Raw genomic sequence first — 25337 nt, 5'->3', positions numbered from 1 at the left:
ATACTTCTTGACTGCCTCTACCCTTCCTCAGCTTTGGGAATCAACCCAAATGTGATGACTGCAACAGTGAAACACGAAGAACATAATATAATTGTGTACACTTACCATAAATGTAGATGTTCAAGAGTATTCTCTGTTGCAGTCCTGGTTACCCTCCCTCCAGCCTTCCCTGACTTTTCTGTACTTCCTTCCTATCCTCTTTTTTTGGCCATATCTTATGGCAATGGTATTTACTTTTTACTGGAGGTCCACACCATGTAATTGCTTCCCATTTTGGGGGCTCCTGACATCTGGGGCAAGGAAAACTGATGTAATGGCGTCTGCTGCATGTTTTATACCCCTGACCACCTAATGTCTTGGAAGAGGCGACGGCATCCGCCGCAAAAATTCCAAGAGACTGTTTTTTGGCCGAGAGAGAGCTACCTGCAGGCAGATAACCCAAATGTGGTGACTGCAGCAGTGAATACACTCGAACATTTACATTTATGATAAGTGTACACAACTGTACTTTTTACACTGACTTCACCTGAAAGCAATACATTGTGCGACATTATTTCTGCCACACCAGATCAGTGACTTTTATTTTTGCCTCAGTGTTTTGTCATCCCTTGTAAAATGTATTGATTGGCTGGTGAATGTCGGAATTAAAGATGGCCAGTAATACCAGATATTAGAGGCTCATTTTGCTTGTTCAGAAAATGCAGGTTGGTGCAAAACGTTATTCATTTAACTTTTTGTGAATTAGAGTAATTTTTAAAGTGTTTTTGATTTTGAGCTTTTATTCCATTTATATTTGTTTTTTTGCCCAGAATTCTTGAGCAAAGAAGGCTGAGAGTTACAGAAGATCAATAGTGTCTGCTGCTGTTAAAACCCCAGATAAGCGCCAAGATTGCTCACTGTGGGCTGTTTGTCTTTAGCTCTTACCTCAGTCATATTAATTCACTCATTACCAGCTTTGTCATACCAGGGGCATATCACAACCCAATCAACAGCAACTTTAGCAGGGACTCCCACACAGTCGAGGATGATCAGGGAGCTCCCTGTGGCAGTGATATTGCAGATGACTAGCACTAGCTGTGCTAGTTTTAATGGAGTGAATGTCCACCAGCAAGATTTAACTGAGTTAAATGCACTTTGTCAGGAATAAAACATTTACTGGAATTATGAAGCCTACTACTTGACAAACGACTGTCACTACAAAAAGAGAGATCTTTGAGTTTTAAAGGATGAGAAATTATGGCATTCTTTAGAATTCTTTATCCTACGAGTTATTGTTGAAAACCTGTTAAAGTACACAGGACTGTTATGCTAGCTTTTGTTAATTTGACAAATTTAACAAAATATTCAAATAAGAACTTGCTGTGGCTGATGTCCCCCAGGACCAGACTGGCCCATAGCAACCATAGAGTTTGCTGATGCCTAAAACCATCTGTGCTCAGAATGTTTTTGCTGGCTTACCTTCATTGCTGCTGAGTCTACTTTGTATGATGCTTTTTCATTACTGCAGATGTTCTTTGTTGTTTCACTGTTGCAGTCATTCCATTTGGGTAATCTGCTTGCAGGTTGCCCTCAGTGGGCCTGATTAACAAAATCCTGGGTCCTGCGTCTGTTGCTGTCCCTTCTTCCATGACACCAGGTCGTCGGGGGTATGGGTATAAAACATGCAGCCGACACCATTACATCAGTCTTTCTTGCTGTGCAGTGCCCGAAGCAGAAGCAGTTCGCAAGTGCCAGTCGGCCAACTCCTGAAATTTTCGTTTGAGCTTCAGAACAGAAGTCTTCAACTAAAAGCTAAGTACCTCATTGGGGAAACTTTTTCTTGCTCCTCTCCGATGTCAGTAAAAGTTAATAATTGCATTACTTGTAGAAAGCAAATATCTCATAAAGATTTTCATTCATACTGTTTTCCTTGGCTAGGCCTTGACCACGATGTACCTTGCTGTCCGTTTTGTGCTTTATTTATTCAGTGCACTATCCGTCTGTATATTTTTGCCTCTAAATGTTTCGGTTCTCGATTTAATTATCCAGAAATGTCATTGGTTAACCATCCGACTACCGGGATTCTGAAAAAACGCAGAGATAGACAGGCCACCGAGTTCCAAAACTGCTGACTGCGCTTTTCCTAAGCCAGTCGCCAGTACTCGGTGAGGTGCTTTCGCAGCCCCTGATACCCGCTACTTCTGATTCGCAGGTCTCTACTGAGACCCATTCAGAGTCCCGTTTGCCACAAGATACTTCAACTATGGAACCCGCGGATGTCTCTACCTTGGATGGGTCCGGAGCCACTGGCTTCTAAGGGTGTATTCAGGACTACGGACTTGCATATTAAATCAATGCCTCCTTTATTACTAAGGCCTAAATCTCGATCCATATCTAAAAAAACGACGCTCAGTCCATGTGCTCAGGCCTCTATGCCTAAATAAACAAATTATAAAAATGGCTGAAGATCTAATAACTCTAATCAGGGGTAGCCAACAACCCCCCCCCCCCAAAGAGGCCTAGGGCTGAGCTTGATTATGACTCTTCCGATCAGGATTCTGTTTTTTCTGACTCTTCTGATGACCTGGATTTGTCCTTACCTACTTATGAGGATTCTGATGCAGAGGACTCTATTCACTCTGCTTTCTCTCCTGAGGATTTTTCTTTTGGGGAAACCTTACATACTCTCAGGGAGCATTTCACTGGGAAAGCCAGGAATTTTCTGATTCAAAAAAGAGGCTTAGGGATTTCCTTCTCCTACCTCAGCATAGGCCTTTGGCTATTCCTCCTGTACTAGACATTGTTGATGCTTTCTCGGAATCCAGTTTGGCCCCTGATTCCCCTGCCTCCTGTTCCCAGTAAACCTGACGGATACTACAGGGTCCCAGAGTCCCACAAGTTCCTTTTCAAAAATCCTATTTCAGATCCAGAGACTATTTCACAGGGGCCCAAGGGCATTAAGGGTTCTACTGCTAAAAATCCTACCCCTTCTGATAGAGACTCCAGGGCGCTGGATAGATGGGGAAAAAAGGTTTAAACTTTGGCAATTAGAGCTTTAAACTGCCAGTTTCATATGTTAAAATATCAGCAACATGTTATTGGACTACTTAAATAGAAACTTATGTTGATTCCTGACTGTGTAGAAAATAAAGACTTACAGGATTTAATGCATTCTGCTGAACAAGTTGGAAAACGCACTTTGCAATGTGGTTTTGATTCTTTAGAGGCCACTTGCAAGGCTGCTGTTACTGGGTCTGTGCTTAGAAGGCATGCTTGGCTTAAGGAGCAATCTTTGCCTGATCATGTTAAAGCTAAATTGTTGGATGCTCCTTTAAATCAGGACCGCCCATTTGGCAACAAGGCTGAAGAAGTTCTTAAAAAGATGGAAGATAAAGCTAAATCTATGCAAACTGTTAAACGATTTTTTACAAGTTCAGCTTCCTAGATTTAGTAGGTACTGGCCTTCTAAGAACTGGTCCTTTCCAGCCCCTTCCAGGTCTTCTCAAGCCAAACCCAGATACAGCAAAAACCCCATGTTTCAGTCCCAGGGGACTCTCAGAACTAAGCAGTGGGGTGGCCTCCACTTCCAAGTCTGGGAATAACAAGACACCCCCCTCTGGTAAACTGTCTCAATGACTTCCTTTTAAAATTTCCAAGCACTTATCTTCTGACTTTGGGAGGAAATATTGCTCTTCATGCAAAGAACTGGCAACTCATTACCCAGGACAAATGGGTTTTAAATATAGTTTCCCAGGGATGCAGATTTCACTTACACACATTGCCAATGCCAAGTGGGTGGCCGGACCTACCCCCAAGTCAGTGGGCAGAGGCTCAAAAACAAGTACTTTCTCTCAAGTATGGGGGCTATTCAGCTAGTACCAGAAGAGGAAAAGGGACAAGGTTTCTACTCAAGACTTTTCCTGGTACCCAGAAAAGACAAATCATGGCATCCAGTCCTGGACCTGTTTACTCTAAACACCTTTCTGGAGATTCCAAAATTCAAGATGCTGACTCTTTACCAGTTACTTCCTATGCTAGGTAAAGACGCCTGGTTGGCAACACTAGATTTAAAAGAAGCATACCTGCACATCCCAATCAGGGAATCTTGCAGAAGATACCTACGCTTTAAAGCAGGCTACATCCACTATCAGTTCTCTGCATTGCCCTTTGGCTTATCTACTGCTCCCAGGGTATTCACAAAGTGCCTAGCTCCAGTTGCATTTTGCAAGCAAAGAAGTATTCGAATATACCCATACCCGGACGATTATCTAATTCAGGCAGAAAGCCAGGGCATACTTTTGAATCATCTGGCATTTGTAAAAAGGGTTCTAACTTGTCAGGAGTACACAATAAACGAAAAGAAATCACAGCTGGTACCCTGTCAGCAATTTATGTTCCTGGGAGCAAGCTTGAATACAACTTCCCAGATGGCTTACCCCACGCCAAAAAAGCAAATTCATTTGACAACCTACTTCAAACAAGTGGCCACAAAAACCCTGCTATATCTGCAAGACAAATACTGCAAGCCTTGGGGTTCATGGCCTCCTGCATTCTTCTAATTCCATATGCAAGACTGCATATGAGGAAACTACAGTGGTATCTAAAAAGCCTATGGAGTCAACATTCTCACAGCTTAGAAACAATGATGCCTATCATACCTTGTCTACACCTAGAGTTCCTTTGGTGGGCAGAGGCTTGATACCATAACAAGGGACTACCTTTAACACACCCCCTGCTGCCCAAACCCTAACAACAGATGCATCAGACTATGTATGGGGGGCTCTCCTGGCAGGGAAGTGCATTCAGGGCAAATGGAACCCAAGTCAAATGCACCTGCATATCAATCAAAAAGAAATGTTAGCTGTACAGAATGCTCTGACAACCTTCAAGGACTGCATTCTTCCAGGACAACTAATGGTAAAGATAGACAACACCAAGGTTATGTGGTACATAAACAAGCATGGGGGTACACATTCTTACCCCCTCTGCATACTAGCCATGGCAGTGTGGAACACAGCTTTGAGCTACCAAGTGCACCTACAGGCTCAATTCCTGCCTGGAAAATTAAATACACTGGCAGACGGACTAAGAAAAAACCTCATGGACCCACACGAGTGGAAACTGGAACCAAGGATTTTCAACATGTTGACAAGCGAATGGGGGAGCCCAGATATAGACTTGTTTGCCTCCCCCCAGAACTACCAATTGGACAAATTTTGCACAAGGACTCCCCACAAACAAGCCTGGAAAGTGGATGCTCTGTCCTTCAGCTGGAAAAACCTGTCAGTCTATGCCTTCCCCCCGCTGCCTCTGCTCTCCAAAGTGCTACTAAAAGTCAAACAGGACAAACCAAGGATGATTTTGATTGCTCCAGACTGGCCGAGCCAACACTGGCACCCCTCTCCTGCGCAGTGTGTCACCTTATCTCCATGGCACCTGCCTCAGACTCCCTTCCCTGCTGTCTCAGCAGGAGAACCGGATTCTGCACCCTCAGCTTCCAACACTGAACCTTGCAGCCTGACTAATTACTTAAACTCTCCCTTACCATCCCTCAGTAAACCTGTGATGGATGTCATCTTAGAAGCAAGGAGGCCTAGTACTAGAAAATCTTATGCTGAAAAATGGAAAAGATTCTGTGCCTGGAACCAATCTCAAGGGATACGCACAGCAGTGCCCAATTTACCTCAGATTTTACAATACTTAACTGAGATGATTCACAGGGGCCTGTCCTTTTTCCTCCATTAAAATCCACGCCTCAGCCATTTTAGCTCATTATAGCACAGAACCTCCCCTATTCTCTCCTCCACTGCTCAAGCAGTACCTCAGAGGGGCCAAAAATTTGAGACCCCCCAGGAGAGCTCCAACCCCAGCCTGAGACCTTAACTTTGTATTGGAGAAACTCACTCTACCTACTTTCGAGCCAGCTGCTACTGCAGACTTAAAATTTCTTTCTTGGAAAACAGCTTTCCTTTTAGCAATCACTTTAGCTAGAAGGGTATCTGAATTACCGGCCCTTATGGCAGTGGAGCCTTTCATCATCTTTCATGCTGACAGGGTGTCACTCAGAACCAATCTATCCTTCATGCCCAAGGTGGTATCCAGTGTGGCTCTTAATCAGTCCATTCATTTGCCAACCTTCTTTCCCAATCCACAGAGCAAAGGGAAACGGATTCTGCATTCCTTGGATGTGCACAGACAACTTAGATTCTACTTGGACATGACTAAACCTCAAAGAAAATCTGAACAACTGCTGGTAGCATTTGCTGCAGGGGCAGAGGGGAAGGCTATTTCAAAACAAACTATTTCTAACTGGATAAGCCATTGCATTCATCTCTGCAATAAGCACCATGGAAAACCTATCCCCAGGGGATCAGACCTCACTCCACCAGGACTGCATCTACTTCAACAGCCTTTCTCAGAGGCGTGCCTACCAGGGACATCCAGCTGCTACCTGGAGTTCTGTACATACTTTCACCAAGCATCATTTGCCAATTTTCTCTAAATCCAGAGCTGGCTTTGCCACTGCAGTCTTCCAGGGCCTTATAGCTGGTCCTAATGCTATCTAAACTCCTCCTCCCAACCATAGCTTTGGGAATCTACCAAAATGTAATGACTGCAACAGTGAAACACTGAGAACATAGTACAGTTGTGTACACTTAAATGTAGATGTTCGAGTGTATTCACTGTTGCAGTCCTGGTTACCCTTCCTCCTGCCCCCCCTAACTTCTTTTGGCTATATCTCTACTTTCCTTTACTATGCTTAAAAGCCTTTTTGGTGCATTTGCTTTTTTGTTGGAGGTATACCTTTGTGTTTTTGTTTAATTACTCTCCAATGGGGGGCACCTGACATCTGGGGCAAGAAAAACTGATGTAATGGCATTGGCTGCATGTTTTATACCCCTGACGACCTGACGTCATGGAAGAAGGGACAGCAACCAACGCAGGACCCAAGACTTTGTTAATCAGGCCGACTGAGAGGCAACCTGCAAGCAGATTACCCAAATGTAATGACTGCAACAGTGAAAACACTCAACATCTACATTTATGGTAAGTGTACACAACTGTACTTTTTTTCTTCTCTCCTGTTTGTGTATTCTTTCACCAGTGCGTATTACCAGTCATAACTTAAAAATGCTTTTTTTCTTTGAGTTTGTATACTCTGTGTATATTGGGAGTGGGGGTCAGACTGGGGAACCTGGAGCTTGAGCATACCATCCCTTTACTAGCATATGAGGCCATGACATGTGCTGGCAAGAGTCGAGCATGGCTTTGACTGCAGCAGCTTCAGAAATTGCAGAATTTTATTGAGGTTGGATATATCAGAAGTGGAGATGCCAGTAGCTATGCATAGTTAGAGGGTTGTTCACAGATCAGCCAATTTAGGAGTATACATTTTTTTTTATGAGTGTACCTCGCATGACTGAACTTCTGTCCAGCTTACTCTTAGTTTACCATTGTGTCTTAATTTGGGGACAGCTGAACAGAATATCATGAGCATTTTAGGCAGCCTGACTTGATAAGCAGTGAAATCATTTGGAGTGATAGATTCTTATGCCCAGTGTGAGGACTTTGCCCCTCCACATAAATATTGTGTTAATCTTTTGAAATGGGGTATTACCACAGACATTTTTTTCCCATGTTCTTGGGGCAACCTTTATTGGCTGACGCTGGAACCTTGATATTTAATACGCTGTAGCTCATGAGTTTTGTAGTTGTCTGGTACAATGAATGAGACTGCATATGCTGCCAGCTGCTCAGATTGCTTTTGTTCCAGTTCCCAGAGCTGTCATTGGCGTATGAGACACTAAAGATCTTTCATTCCTTAAGCAAAGGATGTTAAGATTCTATGCTCTCTGTATAGTGAAAACATGTATTTTAGAGGAAGGTTACAGTTATCAGCAATGGGTTGGGTTGTCAAGGCAGAAAAATGTTACAAAGGCTTTTTTTTTTGTTTTGTATTTGCAGATTGTCGGCATGCATTTGCTTTAGTGGTTCGACCTCCAACAGAGCAGGAAAACTTATTGCTGGGTTTCCAGTTGACGGCAGAGGAGCCTGTGAAACAGGAGTGGCTAAGGATTCTATGCCGGCATATAGCCAACACTATTTGCAAAGCAGATTCTGTAAGTCCTTTGTAAACAGAATTTCAGATTTTTGAATAACTTTGCAAAGTGGAATGTTTAAAATGATAAAAATGCAGTAAGCATCAGTTTTTTGTTCTAGCTTTGCATTTTAAATGAAAGCTGTCAGTCAAAAAAATCAGGTCAGGACACTTGAACTTTCTGTTTGTTCCATAAACTCTGTATCAGTCCTATTTTTATACAACAGCTTTTCTTTTTAAAATTGCTTTAGTACAAATTGCAATGCTTTGCATTTTCAGTGTGTAACAGAGTTGTATGTCACTGTATCGACTGTGGCATGATGTAGGATAATACATTCTCAGTGCACACCAACATTGTATTACTTGTCTGTTTATACATGATAGTAGCTACAGCAAGGAGAATCGTGCCAGGGGCTAAGGCAGGGTTTTTTTTTTTTTGAATGTTTTAATAAAATGCTTTATTTCAAACTTCACACATCAGAACACATAATTCAAAAATTAAGCATGTTTGTAATTTCAAAGCAAATATGTATTTAATAAACTACGTCTTTACACCTCCCAGTACATTTTAGATTTTAGGCACCCTGTTCCTCAGGAGTCCTTTGGTTAATAACCTGTGTGTCCCAGACCCATAATTGACCTACATTGGGCTTCCCCTGTGCATTGTCTGTGGAGTCTGTGGTCATGGTCCGAGTCCTTGAGATAGCCTGAAAGGTATCTACAGGCTGAGATGTACTTGGTGGTTCTTCCATGACAGCTGATTTATACAAGTATAAACAAGGATGTTGGAGACTACAGAAACTGGGAGTGAGTGCACTGTCTGTTTCTGAGTTACCACTGTAACTTTCTCATATGCCTATCTTGCTAGATGGATTATCAGTATGCAAGAGACCATGTACAGTAGAATCCTCAGGAATTCCTTTGCTGTGATGGTATGCTTTTTCAGTGTTTGGAGAGAAGGAAACAGCAGTGTACCTTATCTTTGGTGAGAAAAGCTTTTTGCTATGATTTGTCCAGTAATGCCCCTGTAAGCAGTGCTTTTCTTGCAGGGATCAGATGCAGTTTAGAGAGATTGAGAGACTGACTTAGTATCTAGAACCATGTCAGAGTAAACTGCAAAGCCTTAATCCCTTCTACAGAGTCTGCCCTAATTAGACAGTTATCTAGGGTAAGGGTAACTATTGCACTGCCTTGGTTCTTTTGAACGCCTTTACTGGTGTCATGAGGTTCATGAAAACTCCAGGTTCAGGAAAAACGAAATAGTAAGGAAATTAACTGGTAGGGTGTTCCCTGTTTTTCAGACCTTGATTAACTTCTGTATACCCTTGCAGTGGGTGAATGTGTGAAAGTAGGTATCCTTTAGAGTCAAGGTGACCATGAAGGCTAGTGTGTGTACAAGAGATAATAGGCTTCTGAAGTTTAAGCATTTAAAATGTTGATACTTACAGGAACTTTAGTCTTGAGGTGTCCTGACTGAGCACCCAGATTCCTTTTTTTCTTGATAGAAAAATGAGTTTTGAGTAGAAACCTGTATTCTCCAGTTGTGGTACTCTTTCCATGGCTTCTTGGTTAAAGTCCTGTAGCAGAGGAGGAACCAAGCAAATGTGTTACTTGGGAACAGGGCAAACCCCTGAAGATCTGAGTCTGCTCTTGAATTAGTCTGTAACTGTTTCAGAATATGGCATATTCTCTGGTCCTGAATTGTTTTATCCCATGCCTCCACAAATAAACCCAGATGACTCCCTATTTTTAAGGAGGTTAAGGGTGGGATGGGGGTTGTATTTAGGAGTTGGAGGGATTTGAGTGAGGTTTTAGGGGAGAAAGGGCAGTTTGACTAAGTCATGGTTTCTTCTGTTGGTCCTGGCCCTGATGGCTCCCAGCCTTATTTTGCTGCATTTGCCATTGTTTTCTATAGCTTGGCTTCTTCCTTTTATGGAGCTCCCCTTTGTCTTGTTTGGGGAAGAGAACCTAACTCTTAGAAGGGTAAGTCTGAGCTGTATTTCAGAGTCTGGAAAGTGGAGAAAAATGACCTGGTGCATGGTATTTCCTTTTTTCCTTTAACCTCTTAACTTAATTGGTAGTGTCCATTGAGGAACTCCTTGTTCAGAGGAACATTATGGAGCTTATAGTTCATATTGTCTGTTAGTCTGTGATGATAATCAGTCCACCACTGTTGCAGTAGCCTAAGCTGGATGTGGGGCAAATATTCCAATGCTTTTGTGCACCTCCCACATGCACAAGTATGTCTGATGGAGCGTGATGGTAAAAGAGCAGGCGCACTGGTGCCAAAGTTCAGGACTTTTTTTGTTGACTCTGTATAGGCTGTATCTTCAGTGGTTTGGTCATCAGCTTGTTTCTGCTATTGGGTAGATAAGTATCGCTATGGGGACTTTGTCATCTTTGTGAAAAGGTTGTCCATTTTTTGCTTATACCTAGGCGAAAGGAAAGTGGCTGGCTGAGCAGCAGATTACATATAATGATTCCCACAAAGTTTGTTTTTGTTTTGGGGGAGTTGCACAATATCCACTCATGTAGCATTTGCTTATCTTACTCCCAAAATCAAAAGTCAGCTTAGCTCATTATTTATCTAGAGAACCAATATAAGTAAGGCTCCAGTTGAATTATTTTCTTCATTACTGTACACAATTCTGTCAGCGTATCACAAGTCATTAAGTATTCTTTGAATGCTCTTCAGATGCTGCTGTTCAAGCTGTAGCTGCGGTGAGTTATTCATTGATATGCATTGCTAAGGTTCCAGAATCTCCCTGAGGACATGGTCTGAAATTTGAAATTTGAAAGTGCTCCCCTTGACAAGGAAGTATTCTGGTACGTCTTCATGAAAGTCTTGAAAAGGTTAGATGAGGAGAGGAAACTGATTTAGGGATTTAAGTAACATTTTTCAGTCCCCTATTCCCAAATATAAAAGAAATTGCCCTTCCAGCCCAGGGCTCTTTTATAGAAAACTGTTTAAACATTCAGGGAAATAATTCAAGAAACAATGACATGGCAACAGGAGGGGGCAGTACAGGCTCAATCGCAGTCTAACAAAAAAGGCTGATTGTGCTCTCTTCTGTCCCACTCCCCTCCAAATCATAGCAACTGTATTCATTTTACAAGAAATCTTTCTCTCTCTTCCTTTTTTTGGCACGAGGCCAATTGCTGGGTTTAGGAAAGCATTTAGAACAGATAAAGGTGGTAATGGGACTCTGTCCTTCCAAACTGAGGAGTTCTCCTTCATCCTATGATTGCCACCCGTCCCATTGTCAGCGAGACACTCACGGGTTAAGCTACATTATCCTGTTGCCCGCTGTATCAAGCAGTGGGACCTGAAAAGTCCCTGCTTTTGCGATTGCACTAAATTGCCGTGGAAAAGCCGCAGTTACTTCCGGCTTTTTCACAGCAATTCAGTTGCGTCACCACCCTGGACCTGCAGGCAGAGCTGTTCCCTGTTAGGTCTGGGTGCTTTAAATTGTGCAGCAGTTGGCTACAATTTATGAAGGGGGTGGGGACTGGGGCAGGAAAAGCCCTACAAAGATCGCGGCTATAGTGCGGTTTGTTTTGCAACTTCTACAGCCGCTACGAAAAGTAGCAGTGACATTTTTTTTTTTTTTAAACAGCCGAGCTAGCCAGCAAACAGCTAAGCAAGCTAACCAGCTAAAGAGCCAATTCTATTAGAAACAGAACAAAAATATGAGGCAAAAATCTGAATATTCTGTAAAAATCTGTACAGTTGAGAGGTGTACATCCAGCCCAACCATTCATGTATCAGTGCAGCCATACATTTAGCCACTTCAGCAGCCAGACAGCTAACCACTGCAGTGACCAGCCCATTCATCCAGCTACTCCCATCCAGCTAGCCACTCCAGGCAGCCAGCCATTCATTCAGCCAGTCATTCATCCAACCAGCCATCTAGCCACTCCAGCCAGTGATCCAAATGTCCGTCAAGCCAGCGAGCTATTCATCCATCCAGCTAGCCACTCCAGGCAGCCAGCTAGCCACCCCAGCAGCCAGCCAGCTGTTGTACCCATAACTGCATCTCTGTCACCATGCCTGTGGTGATGTCATGGTTGAGGGTGTGGCCATTGTCAATGGCCACACCCCCATGTCCCACTTTGCCCCGATTAAAAGGTGGCAACCCTACCTCATCCTCAAAATCAAAACTACCTCTTTCCTCCTATAATTTCCCATATCCTGTCACAGGACATAATAGAATCTGTGCTAGAGGATCAAAAGGGAAAAAAGATTCCATTCAAAAATTTTTCTAGTATCCAAAAAGAGGGAACCAGGAGACCTGTCAAGTAAAAGTCACAAAATTCAAATCGCTCACCCTTTAGTCCGTGTTGCCTCCGATTCCTCTTTAAGTATTTGGTAATTCTGGACCTAAAAGATGCCTATCATCATATTCTAATTCACAGACAATTCAGACACTTTTTAAAGATGTCCTTCAAGGATGCATCTGCAGTCATCACATATGGGTTGTCCTGCCTCAGGCAGCCCTTCGGTCGACCGGATTCCAAAGTCTGGGTCTGGCCTCGGCTGATGTCGCACTTTCCCCGACGTCAGAGCATCTGGGGTATAAAAGCGTCAGCCGACGCCATTTTCCTCAGTCTTTCTTGCCGCGTGGTACCCGAAGCAGAAGGAGTTCGCAAGTGACGGTCGGCCAGCTCCTGTGATTCAGCTACTGAAGACTTCGAAAAAGCTAAGAACCCCGTTGGGGACTCTTTCTTGCCTCAGCCGATGTCAGATAAAGTTAATAATTGTTTAACTTTTGGGAAACAAATACCTCATAAGGATTTCCACTCCTGCCTAGGCCCAGACCACGACGTCTCGGCCTGTTCAGCCTGTGCTTCCTTCAACCGACGAACTCTTAGATGTCGGTCGGAGTTTGCAGAGGAATTCTTTGGGGCTAGTTTTGCTTACAAGATGCCGTCGGAGACTCCGACTTCGCATTTAGTTAAGAAACGGAAGGACAAGGACCGACACACGCGGGCCGCTGTTTCGGCTGAAACCACGGTCAGGCCTACCGCGAGTGTCTCTGTCTCGGCTGAAACAGAGTCCTTGGTACTTCCGATTACCGAAACCGCACAACCGACTACCTTGGCCCCGGAGGCCCTGGCCGAGTTGGTTATTGAATTACCTACTGAAACTGGTGTCCAGGAACCTTCCGACACCATTCCTTTAGACAAATCTACTCCTGCACGTGGTGCAGCCAGACCTCCTGCATCCATGTCCATTAAGGCTTTCTCTAGGGCTAAAGCTGCTAAACTTTCTAAAGCTTTGCCTCCCAAGTTTACCTCTCGGAGACCCTCTACTGGCTCACAGATTCTTAGCTTAGCAGAGGATCTTATCTCCTTAATTAGAGGTTCTCAACCTCATCCGGACAGGGGCTCTCAACCACCTCCAGACAAAAGGCCCAGGGTTGAGCCCTCTGACCCCCACTCCTCATATGAGTCCTCTGATGACTTTACTCTGTCAGACCACCAGGAGGAGGCTTATTCGGCCTACGAGGATTCTGATGCTGAAGAATCTATTCCCTCGGCCTCCCCTCCTGAAGAGTTTTCCTTTGGAGAGACATTACACTCTGAGAGAACATTTTCAATGGCAGGGTCAGGAATTCTCTGATTCTAGAAAGAGATTAAGGACCTTTTTACATTTACCTCAGCATAGGCCTTTAGCTATAGCTCCTGTTTTGAATGTCATTGATGATGTGTACTCTGATGTACAACCCCTGACTCTCTCCCTCCGGCTCCTGCCAAACCTGATAGGTACTACAGGGTCCCAGACTCGCATCTACACCTGTACAAGGCCCACTCTGCTGATCCAGAAACTATTTCCCAGGGCCCAAAAGGGGTTGCAGCTGCCACTGCTAGAAATCCTCTACCCTCTGAAAGGGAGTCCAGAGCTTTAGAGAGATGGGGTAAGAAAGTGTATATTTCTGCAACTCTTTCCATGAGGGCATTAAATTGTCAATTTCATATGATACAGTACCAAGAGTATTTGTTAGATGAATTGCATAAGAAACTGTCTTCTTCTGAACCCCTTGATTGCAAATCCCTTCAGGATCTGGTACATAACTCCCAGCAGGTTAGTAACCATTTCTTGCAGTGTGGTTATGATGCATTGGAAGCTTCATGTAGGTCAGCTATGACAGGTGCAGTCATACGTAGGCATGCCTGGCTGAAGGAACAATCTCTGCCAGATCATGTTAAAGCTAAGCTTTTGGATGCTCCTATGGAAAAGCAAAAATTATTTGGTTCCACGGCTCAAGAGGTCTTAAAGAAATTTGAAGAAAAGGCAAAATCTGTGCAAACAGTCAAAGACTTTCTGCAAGTCCAACCACCGAGATTCAGCAGAAATTGGCCTACTAAGAATTGGTCCTTTCTGGACTCAGACAGATCTCAGAGAGGCAGGAATAGGCGTGCCAGAGGTAGAGGGCAAGCTAGAGGCTCCTACAGAGGCCGTCAATGGCAGCCTTCCAACCAGAGAGGTAGTGCAGGAACTACAACTGCTACACCAGGACAGACACAATGACTTTGTTTTGACTCCGCCGACCAGGGCTCAATTAGAAGCACCTTTGGGCAGAAAGCTTTCTTTATTTTCAAAAAATTGGCACAGCATTACAAGGGACACATGGACACTGCAAATAATAGACAAAGGATACAGGTTCCATTTCCACACATTGCCAAAAAGAAAAGGCATGCCAGACCTGCCACCAAATCAGAGGGCAGAGGCTTTGAAACACATTTCCAACTTAATACAAATGAAAGCTATAGAAAAGGTACCTCTTTCAGAACAAGGCCAAGGATTTTACTCCAGATTATTCCTTGTTCCAAGAAAAGAAAATCAATGGAGGCCTATTCTCGACTTGTCCGCACTGAATACTTACCTCATTGTGCCAAAATTCAAAATGCTGACTCTACAGCAACTCCTTCCCATGCTGGGCAAGGGGTCTTGGCTGGTGACTCTAGACCTCAAGGAGGCATACCTGCATGTCCCTATCAGACAAAGTTGCAGAAGACACCTCAGATTTCTTGCAGGGTCAGAGCATTATCAATTCTCAGCATTGCCCTTTGGCTTATCTACTGCCCAGAGTATTCACGAAATGCCTGGCATCAGTAATTGCACACTGCAGACTTCAGGGATTCAAATTTACCCATATCTGGACGACTGCCTTATACAAGCGGACAGCAAGCAAACTTTGTTAAAGGACTTGGATTATGCCATCCACCTACTGCAGGCCTTGGGATATACAGTCAACATCCACAAATCAAGACTTGTTCCATCCCAAAGAATAACTTTTCTGGGTGTGGATCTAGACACAACCACCCAAATGGCCTTTCTCACAGAAGAAAAACAAAAACAACTACCGGATTACTTCAAGAATCTGACAAGACAAACTCAGCTGACTGCAAGGAAAATCCTGCAGGCCCTGGGTTACGTGGCATCTTGCATTCTTCTGATTCCACAAGCAAGGCTGCATATGAGAAAATTACAATGGTACCTAAGGAGTTTATGGACTCAGCACAGTCACAGTTTAGAAACTTTGATCCCACTCATTCCATGCCTTCAAAAAGAATTTCTGTGGTGGGCTCAAGCCTGCCAGTCGAACAGTGGGTTGCCCTTCAGCAAGCCAAGAGCCAACCAAACCATCACTACGAACGCTTCAGACCAAGGTTGGGGAGCACACATGGAGGGCAGATGTATCCAAGGGCTATGGTCACAAAGCGGGCTGCGCATGCACATAAACCAAAAGGAAATGCTGGCAGTGATACACGCAATCGAGGCCTTCAAACTTTTTCTTCATCAAGGCCACCTACTCATAAGGACAGACAACACCACAGTTATGTGGTACATAAGCAAGGAGGCACCCATTCCTAGCCTCTTTGCAGACTGGCAGTGAATCTATGGGAACTTTCCTTGAAACTCAATATACAGCTGCAGTCCCAGTTCGTGCCAGGGAAAGACAATATACTGGCAGACAGCTTAAGCAGAAATACCATGGATGCATGGATGCTGCACCGAGACATCTTCTTACTCATAACACAATCATGGGGAAGGCCGGAAACAGATCTGTTCGCCTCCCCCCACAATCAACTGAAGAAATTCTGCTCAAGGACATACCACCCACAAGCATGGAAAGTGGACGTTCTCTCTCTCAGCTGGAAAGCTCTAACAGTGTATGCTTTTACACTTCTCCCATTAATTACCAAGGTCTTACTGAAGATCAGAACAGAGCAGCCCAGAGTGATTCTGATAGCTCCAAGCTGGCCAAGACAGCACTGGTACCCACTGTTAAAGAGCATGTCACAGACGAAACCGTGGCCTCTCCCCCTATGGCCACTTCTACTGAGACAGCACAATTTCAAGACACTGCATTCCAACCTGAAAACCTTGCAACTAACTGCCTGGAAAATACCATGACTCCTCCTCAGGATAAGCTATCCCAGAGAGTGAAGGATATTATTATGGAAGCTCGCCGGCCTTCCACAAGGAAGGCATATTCAGCAAAATGGAAAAGATTTCACACTTGGAACACAACAAAGGGCCTAGATGCGACAGTGATGAACATGGCACATATACTGGAATATTTGGCAGAATTGTTCCACAACAGCCTGTCTTACTCTTCTATTAAGATACATGCCTCAGCAATTTCAGCAGAATACAATGTTGATCCACCTGTCTTCTTTCATCCTCTCCTGAGACAGTTTCTAAGAGGAATCAAAAACATCAATCCTCCAAGGAAACCACCTCTACCTACTTGGGACCTTAACTTTGTGTTGGAAAAACTAACACTTCCTCCCTTTGAACCAGCAGCATCTGCAGATCTACAGTTTCTGTCTTGGAAAACTGCCTTCCTTCTGGCCATAACCTCAGCAAGAAGAGTATCTGAGTTACAAGCTCTAATGGCAGTACAGCCATTTCTTATCTTTCATCAGGACAGAGTTTCATTGAGAACCAATCCTACATTTATGCCAAAGGTGGTATCCAGGGTATCTTTGAACCAAGCTATTCACTTGCCTACATTCTTCCCACAACCACAGAATAAAGGGGAGAAACTTCTGCACACCCTGGACATACACAGACAGTTGCGCTACTACTTGGACAGAACTAAAAGTTACAGAAAGACTGACCAGCTGTTTGTAGCATATGCTGCTGGGGCACAAGGAAAAGCAATTTCCAAACAGACAATTTCAAAATGGATAGGAAATTGCATTCGTTTTTGTTACTCCTTTCATGGAAAAACTGTGCCAGCTAACATTAGACCTCATTCCACGAGAGCCACAGCCACCTCCACAGCCTTCCTAAGAGGGGTGGCTACCAAGGACATTTTAGAAGCTGCTACATGGAGCTCCGTGCATACATTTGCCAAGCATTACAATTTACCTTTATACTCCAGATCCAGAGCAGGCTTTGCTACGGCAGTCCTGCAAGGTATTTTAGATACACCATCCTTTACTTAGTACCTCCACCCCCAGATTGGCTATGGTATTCTACCCATATGTGATGACTGCAGATGCATCCTTGAAGGACATAGTACAGTTTTGTACCTACCATAAATGTAGATGTCCGATAGGTATGCATCTGCAGTCAGGTTTACCCTCCCTCCTTCCCCTCTGTGTATACTTCTTGGGTACTTACCCCTCTTATAGCTAGCTGGGGGGATCTATTATGGTGTATTTGTTTTTATAGTACTGTGCATGTTTGGATTTGTTTTTAAAATGCATCTCTCCAAATTTTAGCCTTCCTTAGAGGGCACCTGGCATCTGGGGCAAGAAAAACTGAGGAAAATGGCGTCTGCTGATGCTTTTATACCCCAGACGCTCTGACGTCAGGGAAAGTGCAACATCAGCCGAGGCCAGACCCAGACTTTGGAATCAGGCCGACCGAAGGGCTGCCTGAGGCAGGACAACCCATATGTGATAACTGCAGATGCATACCTATCGGACATCTACATTTATGGTAGGTACAAAACTGTACTTTTTCTGTTTCTGGTTAACATTTTCAGATGTTCTTCGTGTTTCACTGTTGCAGTCATCACATTTGGGTTATCTGCTTGCAGTAGCCCTCAGTCAGCCTGATTATTAAATTCTTGGGTCCTGCGTCAGTTGCTGTCTCATCTTCCATGACGTCAGGTAGTCAGGGGTATAAAGCATGCAGCTGGTGCCATTACATCAGTCTTTCTTGCTGTGCGGTGCCCGAAGCAGAAGCAGTTCACAAGTGCCAGTCGGCTGACTCCTGAAATTTTCGCTTTCGCATTTCACGTTTCAGAGCCGAAGTCTTCAACTAAGCTAAGTACCCCATTGGGGAACCTTTTTCTTGGTCTAAACCGATGTCAGTAAAAGTTAACAATTGTATTTCTTGTGGAAAGCGAATACCTCATTAAGATTTTAATTCGTACTGCATTCCTTGCTTAGGCCCAGACCACGACGTACCTCGCTGTCGGTTTTGTGCCTTATTCTAACCTCGTACTATTCGCCGTTGGTTCATTTACTCATCTAAATATTTGGGTACTCTGTTCAATTATCCAGAAATGGCTTTGGTAAGCCACCCGACTACCGACATTACGAAAAAACACAAAGATAAAGACAGAGACAGGACCGCATAGGTCCAAAGCTGCCAACGATGCTTCTTCTAAGCTAGTCGCCAGTTCGCCGGTACTCAGGCGCTTTCGCAGCCCCTGATGCCCGCTACTTCAGATTCGCAGGCCTCTACTGAGACCCATTTGGAGTCTGGTATGCTGCGAGATGCTTCGACTGTGGAACCTGCGGATGTCTCTACCTTAGATGGGTCTGGAGCCACTGTGCAGGCACCAGCTTCTGAGGGGGTATTCAGGCCTTCTGACTTGCATATTAAACTTATGCCGTCTTCTTCTTCATGGCCTTAAACTCGATCCATGCCTAGAAAATTGATGCCCAGACTGCATGGCCAGGCCCCTATGCCTAAAAAACAAATTATAAGAATGGCTCAAGACCTTATTACTCTAAACAGGGGAAGCCATCCTTCCGCCTCTGAGACCTAGGACTGATGTTCCTTCTGATTCTTCTGATCAGGATTCTGAAATTTCTGATAAGTTGTCTATCTTGCCTTCATTCTTGCTGGTTGGGTTCAGAGCCGATCCTCTGCTCCGACTCTGCCATCTTCAAAAGCTCGAGAGCTGCTTACTGGCTCGAGGCCCCCCTATATCCCATGATGCCTGGCGCTAGATACCCAGATCTCGTTTGCCGCTTCTGCTGCAAGGTTGTTCTACTGGCTCAGGTCGTATAAAACTTTATTATTGTATTTTTCTTGTCAAAACTGCTAGTTTTTAGTGTAGAATTAGTCATTAGATTAGACTGTTGTATTGTAGTTGGTTTTCTCTTGATCCTGATTTACTTCTCCCCAAGACTCTCATTTGTTAGAGAGTTTCCCCTCCCCCTTCTCTCCCTTTCCTTACCTCAGAAAGGTTTTTCCGTTTTTAGAGGATAACTTTTTCTTTCTATCTTCCTTTAAAAAATATATATATATAATAATTTCCTTAGTATCACTGTTAGTTTAGTGATAAGTTATCTATAGTGTTTGTAGTAGTACTTGTAGTTTTTTGGTTGTGGTAACTGTAGTCTGCAATTTTTAGTGGTTAGTACTTAACCTTCTGTGTGTTTTTCTTTTCCTTGGTTTTCCTCCAGGATGTGCAAGGATCCCAAACTGTCCGGATTCAGGAAGTGTGACTCATGCTGTCTGAAGATGTCTGACAGATGGTCACACTTGTGTTTATTGTCTGGGCGCCGTGCACCTGCAGGACTCTTGCTTGATTTGCCATGCTTTCAGTCCACGAGTCCTGCAGGAGCGCAAAAACAAACTGATCCTGAGGGGTTTTCTTAAACCCCAAGATTCACCGGCGAAGGCTCAGCCCGTGAAATCTTCCAGGCCACCTAAACCTTCGGCTCCCAGTTTGGAGCCGTTGTTGGGTGAAGCCCATACCATCCATCTCTGCTCCGGCTGGAACCGATGTTCCTCCCTCCCAGTCGGCTCCTAGACGTTCTTCAGAGCCGTCTGAGTCGAAAAAGATCCAGGTCTTCTTCTCTGGAGTCGATACGTCTGACTCCGAAGACGCCTCTGCTCCAATCGGAGCGTAGTCATCACTCATCCCACTCTTCTCGGTCCTCTAGACTTTCGGACCATGACTTGGAAAGAGTGGTCAGTAGCCTGTTAAAATCGCAGGCCCTAGCCGAATTGTTGTCCAGCCCCCCCTCATCAGGTGTCAGCTCCATCCACAGCTGTAGATATTCCTCCTCCGACTCATCCTATTAGCTCGGAGCCGGAGTTCGTTGGAGTTCAAGTCGTGGAACCATCTGCTCCGATACCTTCTCCTTCGATTCCATTGTCTGCTCTGATCCCTTCCATGGTACCTTCCCCTGGAGGGATCTGGGCACTGAGACTCCCTCGTCGGCTCCAAGGGGGCGAGTGGCATCGGACCCTTGTCCGACCCCGCTCTCCCCCTCGGGGCTTCAGATCAGGTGAGCTCGGCTCACCCATCTGCCTCGGAGACATCCCCCTCAGTGCAGGGAGGGGTTCTGGTTTCTTGGAACCGGAGCCCTCTCTGCGTCCGGGCAGGGACACCTTTGAGGTGATGAGTGTATTGGCCCCCGAGTCAGTCCCACGATCGACCCCATCGGCTCCTCCCCCTAGGGTGCCTGCATCCGCCTCTGCCCGTCATCCAGACCCCAAGTGTGCGGATACAGCCCTCCAGGACACCCCCTTGGGTATATCCTCCTCTTTCAAGGCCTCCCCTGATCATTCAGAGGAGCCACCTTGCAAGAGGAAATGCAAGAGGAAGCATGTTAACTCCCCCAAGTCTGTCACATAGGATACCGACTTAGAGGAGTCGGAAGGGTCCCCAAGATCCCCCTCTGAAGATGTCTCCTTATCAGACATCCTTAAGATGCTTAGGCAGAGGGGGAACTGGACTGCCCTAAGCCCTTCCGGGGATGAGTCTGTATTCCTGGACACGTTTGGATCCTGACCTTCCACCTCCTGGGTGTCTCAGCCTTTCGACCCACTGATGTCTGTGGTGGCTCGGAAGGCGTGGACTGCTCCAGACAGTGGAACTGACCCCTAGAAGACGTGCAAAATTCATTACTGCACCGCAGGACAAACAGTTCTTGACCAAAGGTGTCCCCGTTGATGCCATGGTGGTAGCAGCGGCTACAAAGGAGGAGTTTGCTGCAACTTCATCTGTCCATCCCCCTAACAAGGAGTCCAGGACGATGGACAAATATGGGAAGCGGATGTTCTCTTCAGCGACCTTTTCCATGCGGTCCCTGAATTACCTGTGCCAGTTTACCCGTCGTCAGAGGGATCTCCTGAAAGAGCTTGGAGATGCCCGCCAAGATCCATCAGCTGAGGGGGCCCAGGCTAAGGCAGCCTCCCAGCTGGCGACTCTTAATTCAGTGGTAAACTCCTCCATGAGGCTCATTTCGTATGCAGCTGATGGTGCGAGTAGAGCTGCAGGCACAGGCGTGGCCCTAAGGAGGCATGGTTGGATACGGCTATGTAACTTTGTGGAACCTTTCAGAGCGTCTTTCACCAGCACCCCTTTTTGATGGTTCCTCTCTCTTTGTATCACAAGTGAAGGATACCCTTACCAGGTGTGAGCAGGAAGGCAAGACTCTCTCTGCCATAGGAGTCCGTTTTTCCATTCCTTCCAGACCATATCCTAAGGGTCAGAAGAGTGGAAAGATGTGGTTCCGGAAATCCCAGGGAGCCTTGCAGGACACACGTGGTGAGTTCCCATCCAGGGGCAGAGGAGGGAACAATAACAGATGCCGCCCTCGTGGCAGAGGGGGTCCGCAAAATCAGGGCAGCAGAGAATCTTTCTCTGAGAAGCCCTTCCAGCATCCCTGAAGGGTTGCCCGGCTGCCCACCTCTGGATGCAGTCGGGGGAAGATTATCGCTGTACCCAAGAGCCTGGCAAGACAATAACACAAGACAAATGGTTACAGTCCGTCATATCTGGAGGCTGCAGAATTCCCTTTGTTCACATCCCCTTAAGGTCAAACAAGTCCCTTCCAGATGTTCCACCCAATCTAAGGGACAAAGCAGTTCAAGAAGTCTCAAAACTGCTAAGAAAAAGGGCCATCCAGCAAGTCCCAGCAGACCAGCAAGGATCCGGAATTTACTCAAGGTTCTTTTTGGTACCAAAAAAGACAAGGGACTGGAGACCCATTCTGGATCTCAGCAGACTGAACAGGTCTGTACAAAGAACGAAGTTCCGGATGGTCACGCTACAGTCCATTTTGCCCTTCCTGGGTCAGGACAATTGGATGTGCTCTATAGATCTTCAGGATGCGTACTACCACATCAAAATGGACAGACTCTCCAGAAGATTCCTTCACTTCCGGCTGGGAGCCAGCCATTATCAGTTCAGAGCTCTGCCCTTTGGTCTCACCACAGCCCCTAGGGTGTTTACCAAATGTATGGCAGTAGTTGCCGCTCACCTGAGATGGCAAGGATTCCAGGTGTTTCCATATCTTGACAACTGGCTCCTCACTGCTTCCACCAGACATCACCTTCTGCGAGCCGGAGACTGCACTATCGACACTTGCTCTAGGTATCACAATAAATTTCAAAAAGTCTGCATTGTCACCCTGTCAATCTATCACCTTTATAGGCGCAAATTTAAATACCAAAGACAAGTCAGCGAGCCTCCCACCAGACAGGGTGTTAGTGATTCACCAGCATGTGAAGATTTTATTAGCATGCAAAAGAATTCAAGCCAGATTTGTCCTTCAAACTCTGTGTTTCATGGCAGCAGCGATCATACTTGTCCCTCTAGCTCGTTTTCACATGAGGATTCTCCAGTGGCTTCTTTTCACCCAGTGGTCCTTCCAGCAGCTTCCCATGTCTTACATGATTATGATCACACAAGCATGCAAGAAGCACCTTGCGTGGTGGATGGTCTCCACATCAGTGCTCCACGGCAGACCATTTGTTCTCCCCCCTCCAGTTGCTACGGTGACCACAGACGCGTCGCTGATCGGGGGGGGGGGCATTATCAGGGCAGAACAGTCTAAGGCACCTGGCAACCTCACGAGTACCATCTGCGCATAAATGTCTTGGAGATGAGGGCCGTGCTCTTAGCGTTGCAGGCTCTTCAGGACTCTCTTCCTACCGGGACCATTGCAATTCAAACTGACAATATGTCCGTAGTGTGGTACATCAACAAGCAGGGCAGAACCAGGTCCTACCCCCCTATGTCGAGAAGCACTCAGACTCTGGCAGTGGGTGATCTCTTCCCAACGGTTTCTGATTGCATTGCGCATCCCTGGGAGGTCCAACATCATAGCAGACCGACTGAGCAGAGCAATTCTCATGCCTCACGAGTGGTCTCTGAACCAGGTAGTTGCGGACCAAATCTTCCGCAAATGGGGCCAACCTTGCTTCGACCTTTTTGCAACTCCCTTCAACAGCAAGTGCAGCAATTTCTTCTCTCTCCTTCCACTTGCCGGGCATTCCCCCAGAGATCCTCTAGTCCACGATTGGCCTCAGGGACTTCTTTATGCATTCCCTCCTTTTCCCCTAATCCCGAAGCTAATTCAGAAAGCTACCATATTAGATTGCAAAATGATCCTCATTGCTCCTTACTGGCCTCGACAAATATGGTTCCTATTCCTGCATCGCCATCTTCTCGAGCAGCCTTTGACTCTGGACCTAGTTCCAGACCTCCTGATTCATCAGTCGGGCAGGCTGCACCAACCCTATGCTCTCTCCAGCTCACGGTTTGGTTGCTCCACTTCCAACTTTAGCCAGGCTTCCAGATATCACCCCCTCTGTGCGCAAAATCATTTTGTCATCACACAAGTCTACGATTAGAAAAATGTACGCTAGTAAGTGGAAACGTTTTTCTTCCTGGACGGAGGCTAAAAGTATAGACTGCTTTTCAGCCCCTGTACATTACATTTTGGAATTTCTTGCAGAACTCTTCCATGCTGGGTCCACTTCCACTACAATTAGAGATCAGTTAGCTGCAATTTCAAATTTTCACATTGGCCTGTCGGAAAAGAATTTCATGTCTCTCAAGCTGTGTAAAGCCTTTCTCAAAGGAACCACTCTGCTCAGGCCCCCAGTGAGAGATCCTCCACCACCGTGGGATCTAAATTTAATTTTAGCTTCTCTAATTTTGCTCCCTTTTGAACCTGCAGCTTCTTGTTCATTGATCTTGGAAAACCCTTTTTCTGGTAGCTATTACTTCAGCCAGAAGAGTTTCGGAACTACAGGCTCTTTCTATCTGTCCCCCCATACCTCGTGTTCCAAAATGACAGGTTTGCTCTTAGGACTAATCAGTCCTTCCTTCCTAAGGTCTCTTCAGAGAGTAACTTGAATCAGTCCATAGACCTTCCTGTGTTTTTCCCTAACCACTCCAACAGGGCGGGAATATAAGTTGCATCAGTTAGATGTTCACAGGCAGCTACACTTTTATTTGCATAGAACCAAGGACATTGACATTAGAAAATCAGATCAACTTTTCCGGTCTTGTGCAGTAGGTAAACAAGGTCTTCCGGTCTCCAAAGTAACCTTATCCAGGTGGTTGACTTCTATCATCACATTCATATAAGGGAGCATTTTTGCTGGGAAAGCCAGGATTACTCTGACTCCATATAACTGAGGAATAAGGAATTTGCCAGTTAAACCAAAAGGTCACTCCACCAGAGCTTTAGCTACTTCGGTGGCTTTTCAGGCTAGGTTGCCCATGGAATCTATTTGTGCTGCTGCTACATGGGCCAACCCACATACTTTCATTTCGCATTACAAGTTGGATTTGGTTTCCAGGAGCAGAGCTGATTTTGGTTCCACTGTTTTGAAGAGTCTTTTCCGATGAGCCACTCAGGATTTTAGGTGCTAAGGACGCTGTCCCAACCAGCAAGAATGAAGGCGAGATAGACAAGTTAACATAAAGAAGTTATGTACCTACCATAATGTTCCATGTTAGTTGTCTTCTCGCCTTCTTTCTTGCGTCCCACCCTCCATCCTCCTATCCTAGTGGACCAAGAAGAGGAGTTCTTGATTTTTCACTGGCTGAGTCTTCTCTGGCTAATACTTTCTGACTAGTAGTCTCTCCAGTAGGATTTATGCATTCTAGGATAGGATTCCTTTATTATGTCTGCAGTTAGACTTACCAAACGAGACATGGGTATCTAGCGCCAGGCATCATGGGATATAGGGGGCCCTCAAGTCAGTAAGCAGCTCTCGAGCTTTTGAAGATAGCCGAGTCAGAGCCGAGGA

General features: G+C 45.3%; 1 protein-coding gene across 1 annotated transcript in view; it reads left to right on the top strand.

Annotated features, from left to right (window-relative positions):
• Positions 1-25337, top strand: part of ECT2 (epithelial cell transforming 2) — a 1537379-nt gene that overhangs the window by 1290562 nt on the left and 221480 nt on the right. The window contains exon 20 of the mRNA XM_044070772.1: positions 7945-8099. Within this exon, the coding sequence (XP_043926707.1) occupies positions 7945-8099 (155 nt within the window). The remainder of the gene's footprint in view (positions 1-7944; positions 8100-25337) is intronic.

Source organism: Protopterus annectens, chromosome 4.part1 (genome assembly GCF_019279795.1).
Source record: "Protopterus annectens isolate FY-2018-M chromosome 4.part1, PAN1.0, whole genome shotgun sequence".
NCBI classification, from domain to species: domain Eukaryota; kingdom Metazoa; phylum Chordata; order Ceratodontiformes; family Protopteridae; genus Protopterus; species Protopterus annectens.
This window is presented reverse-complemented; position numbering and strand designations above follow the sequence as displayed.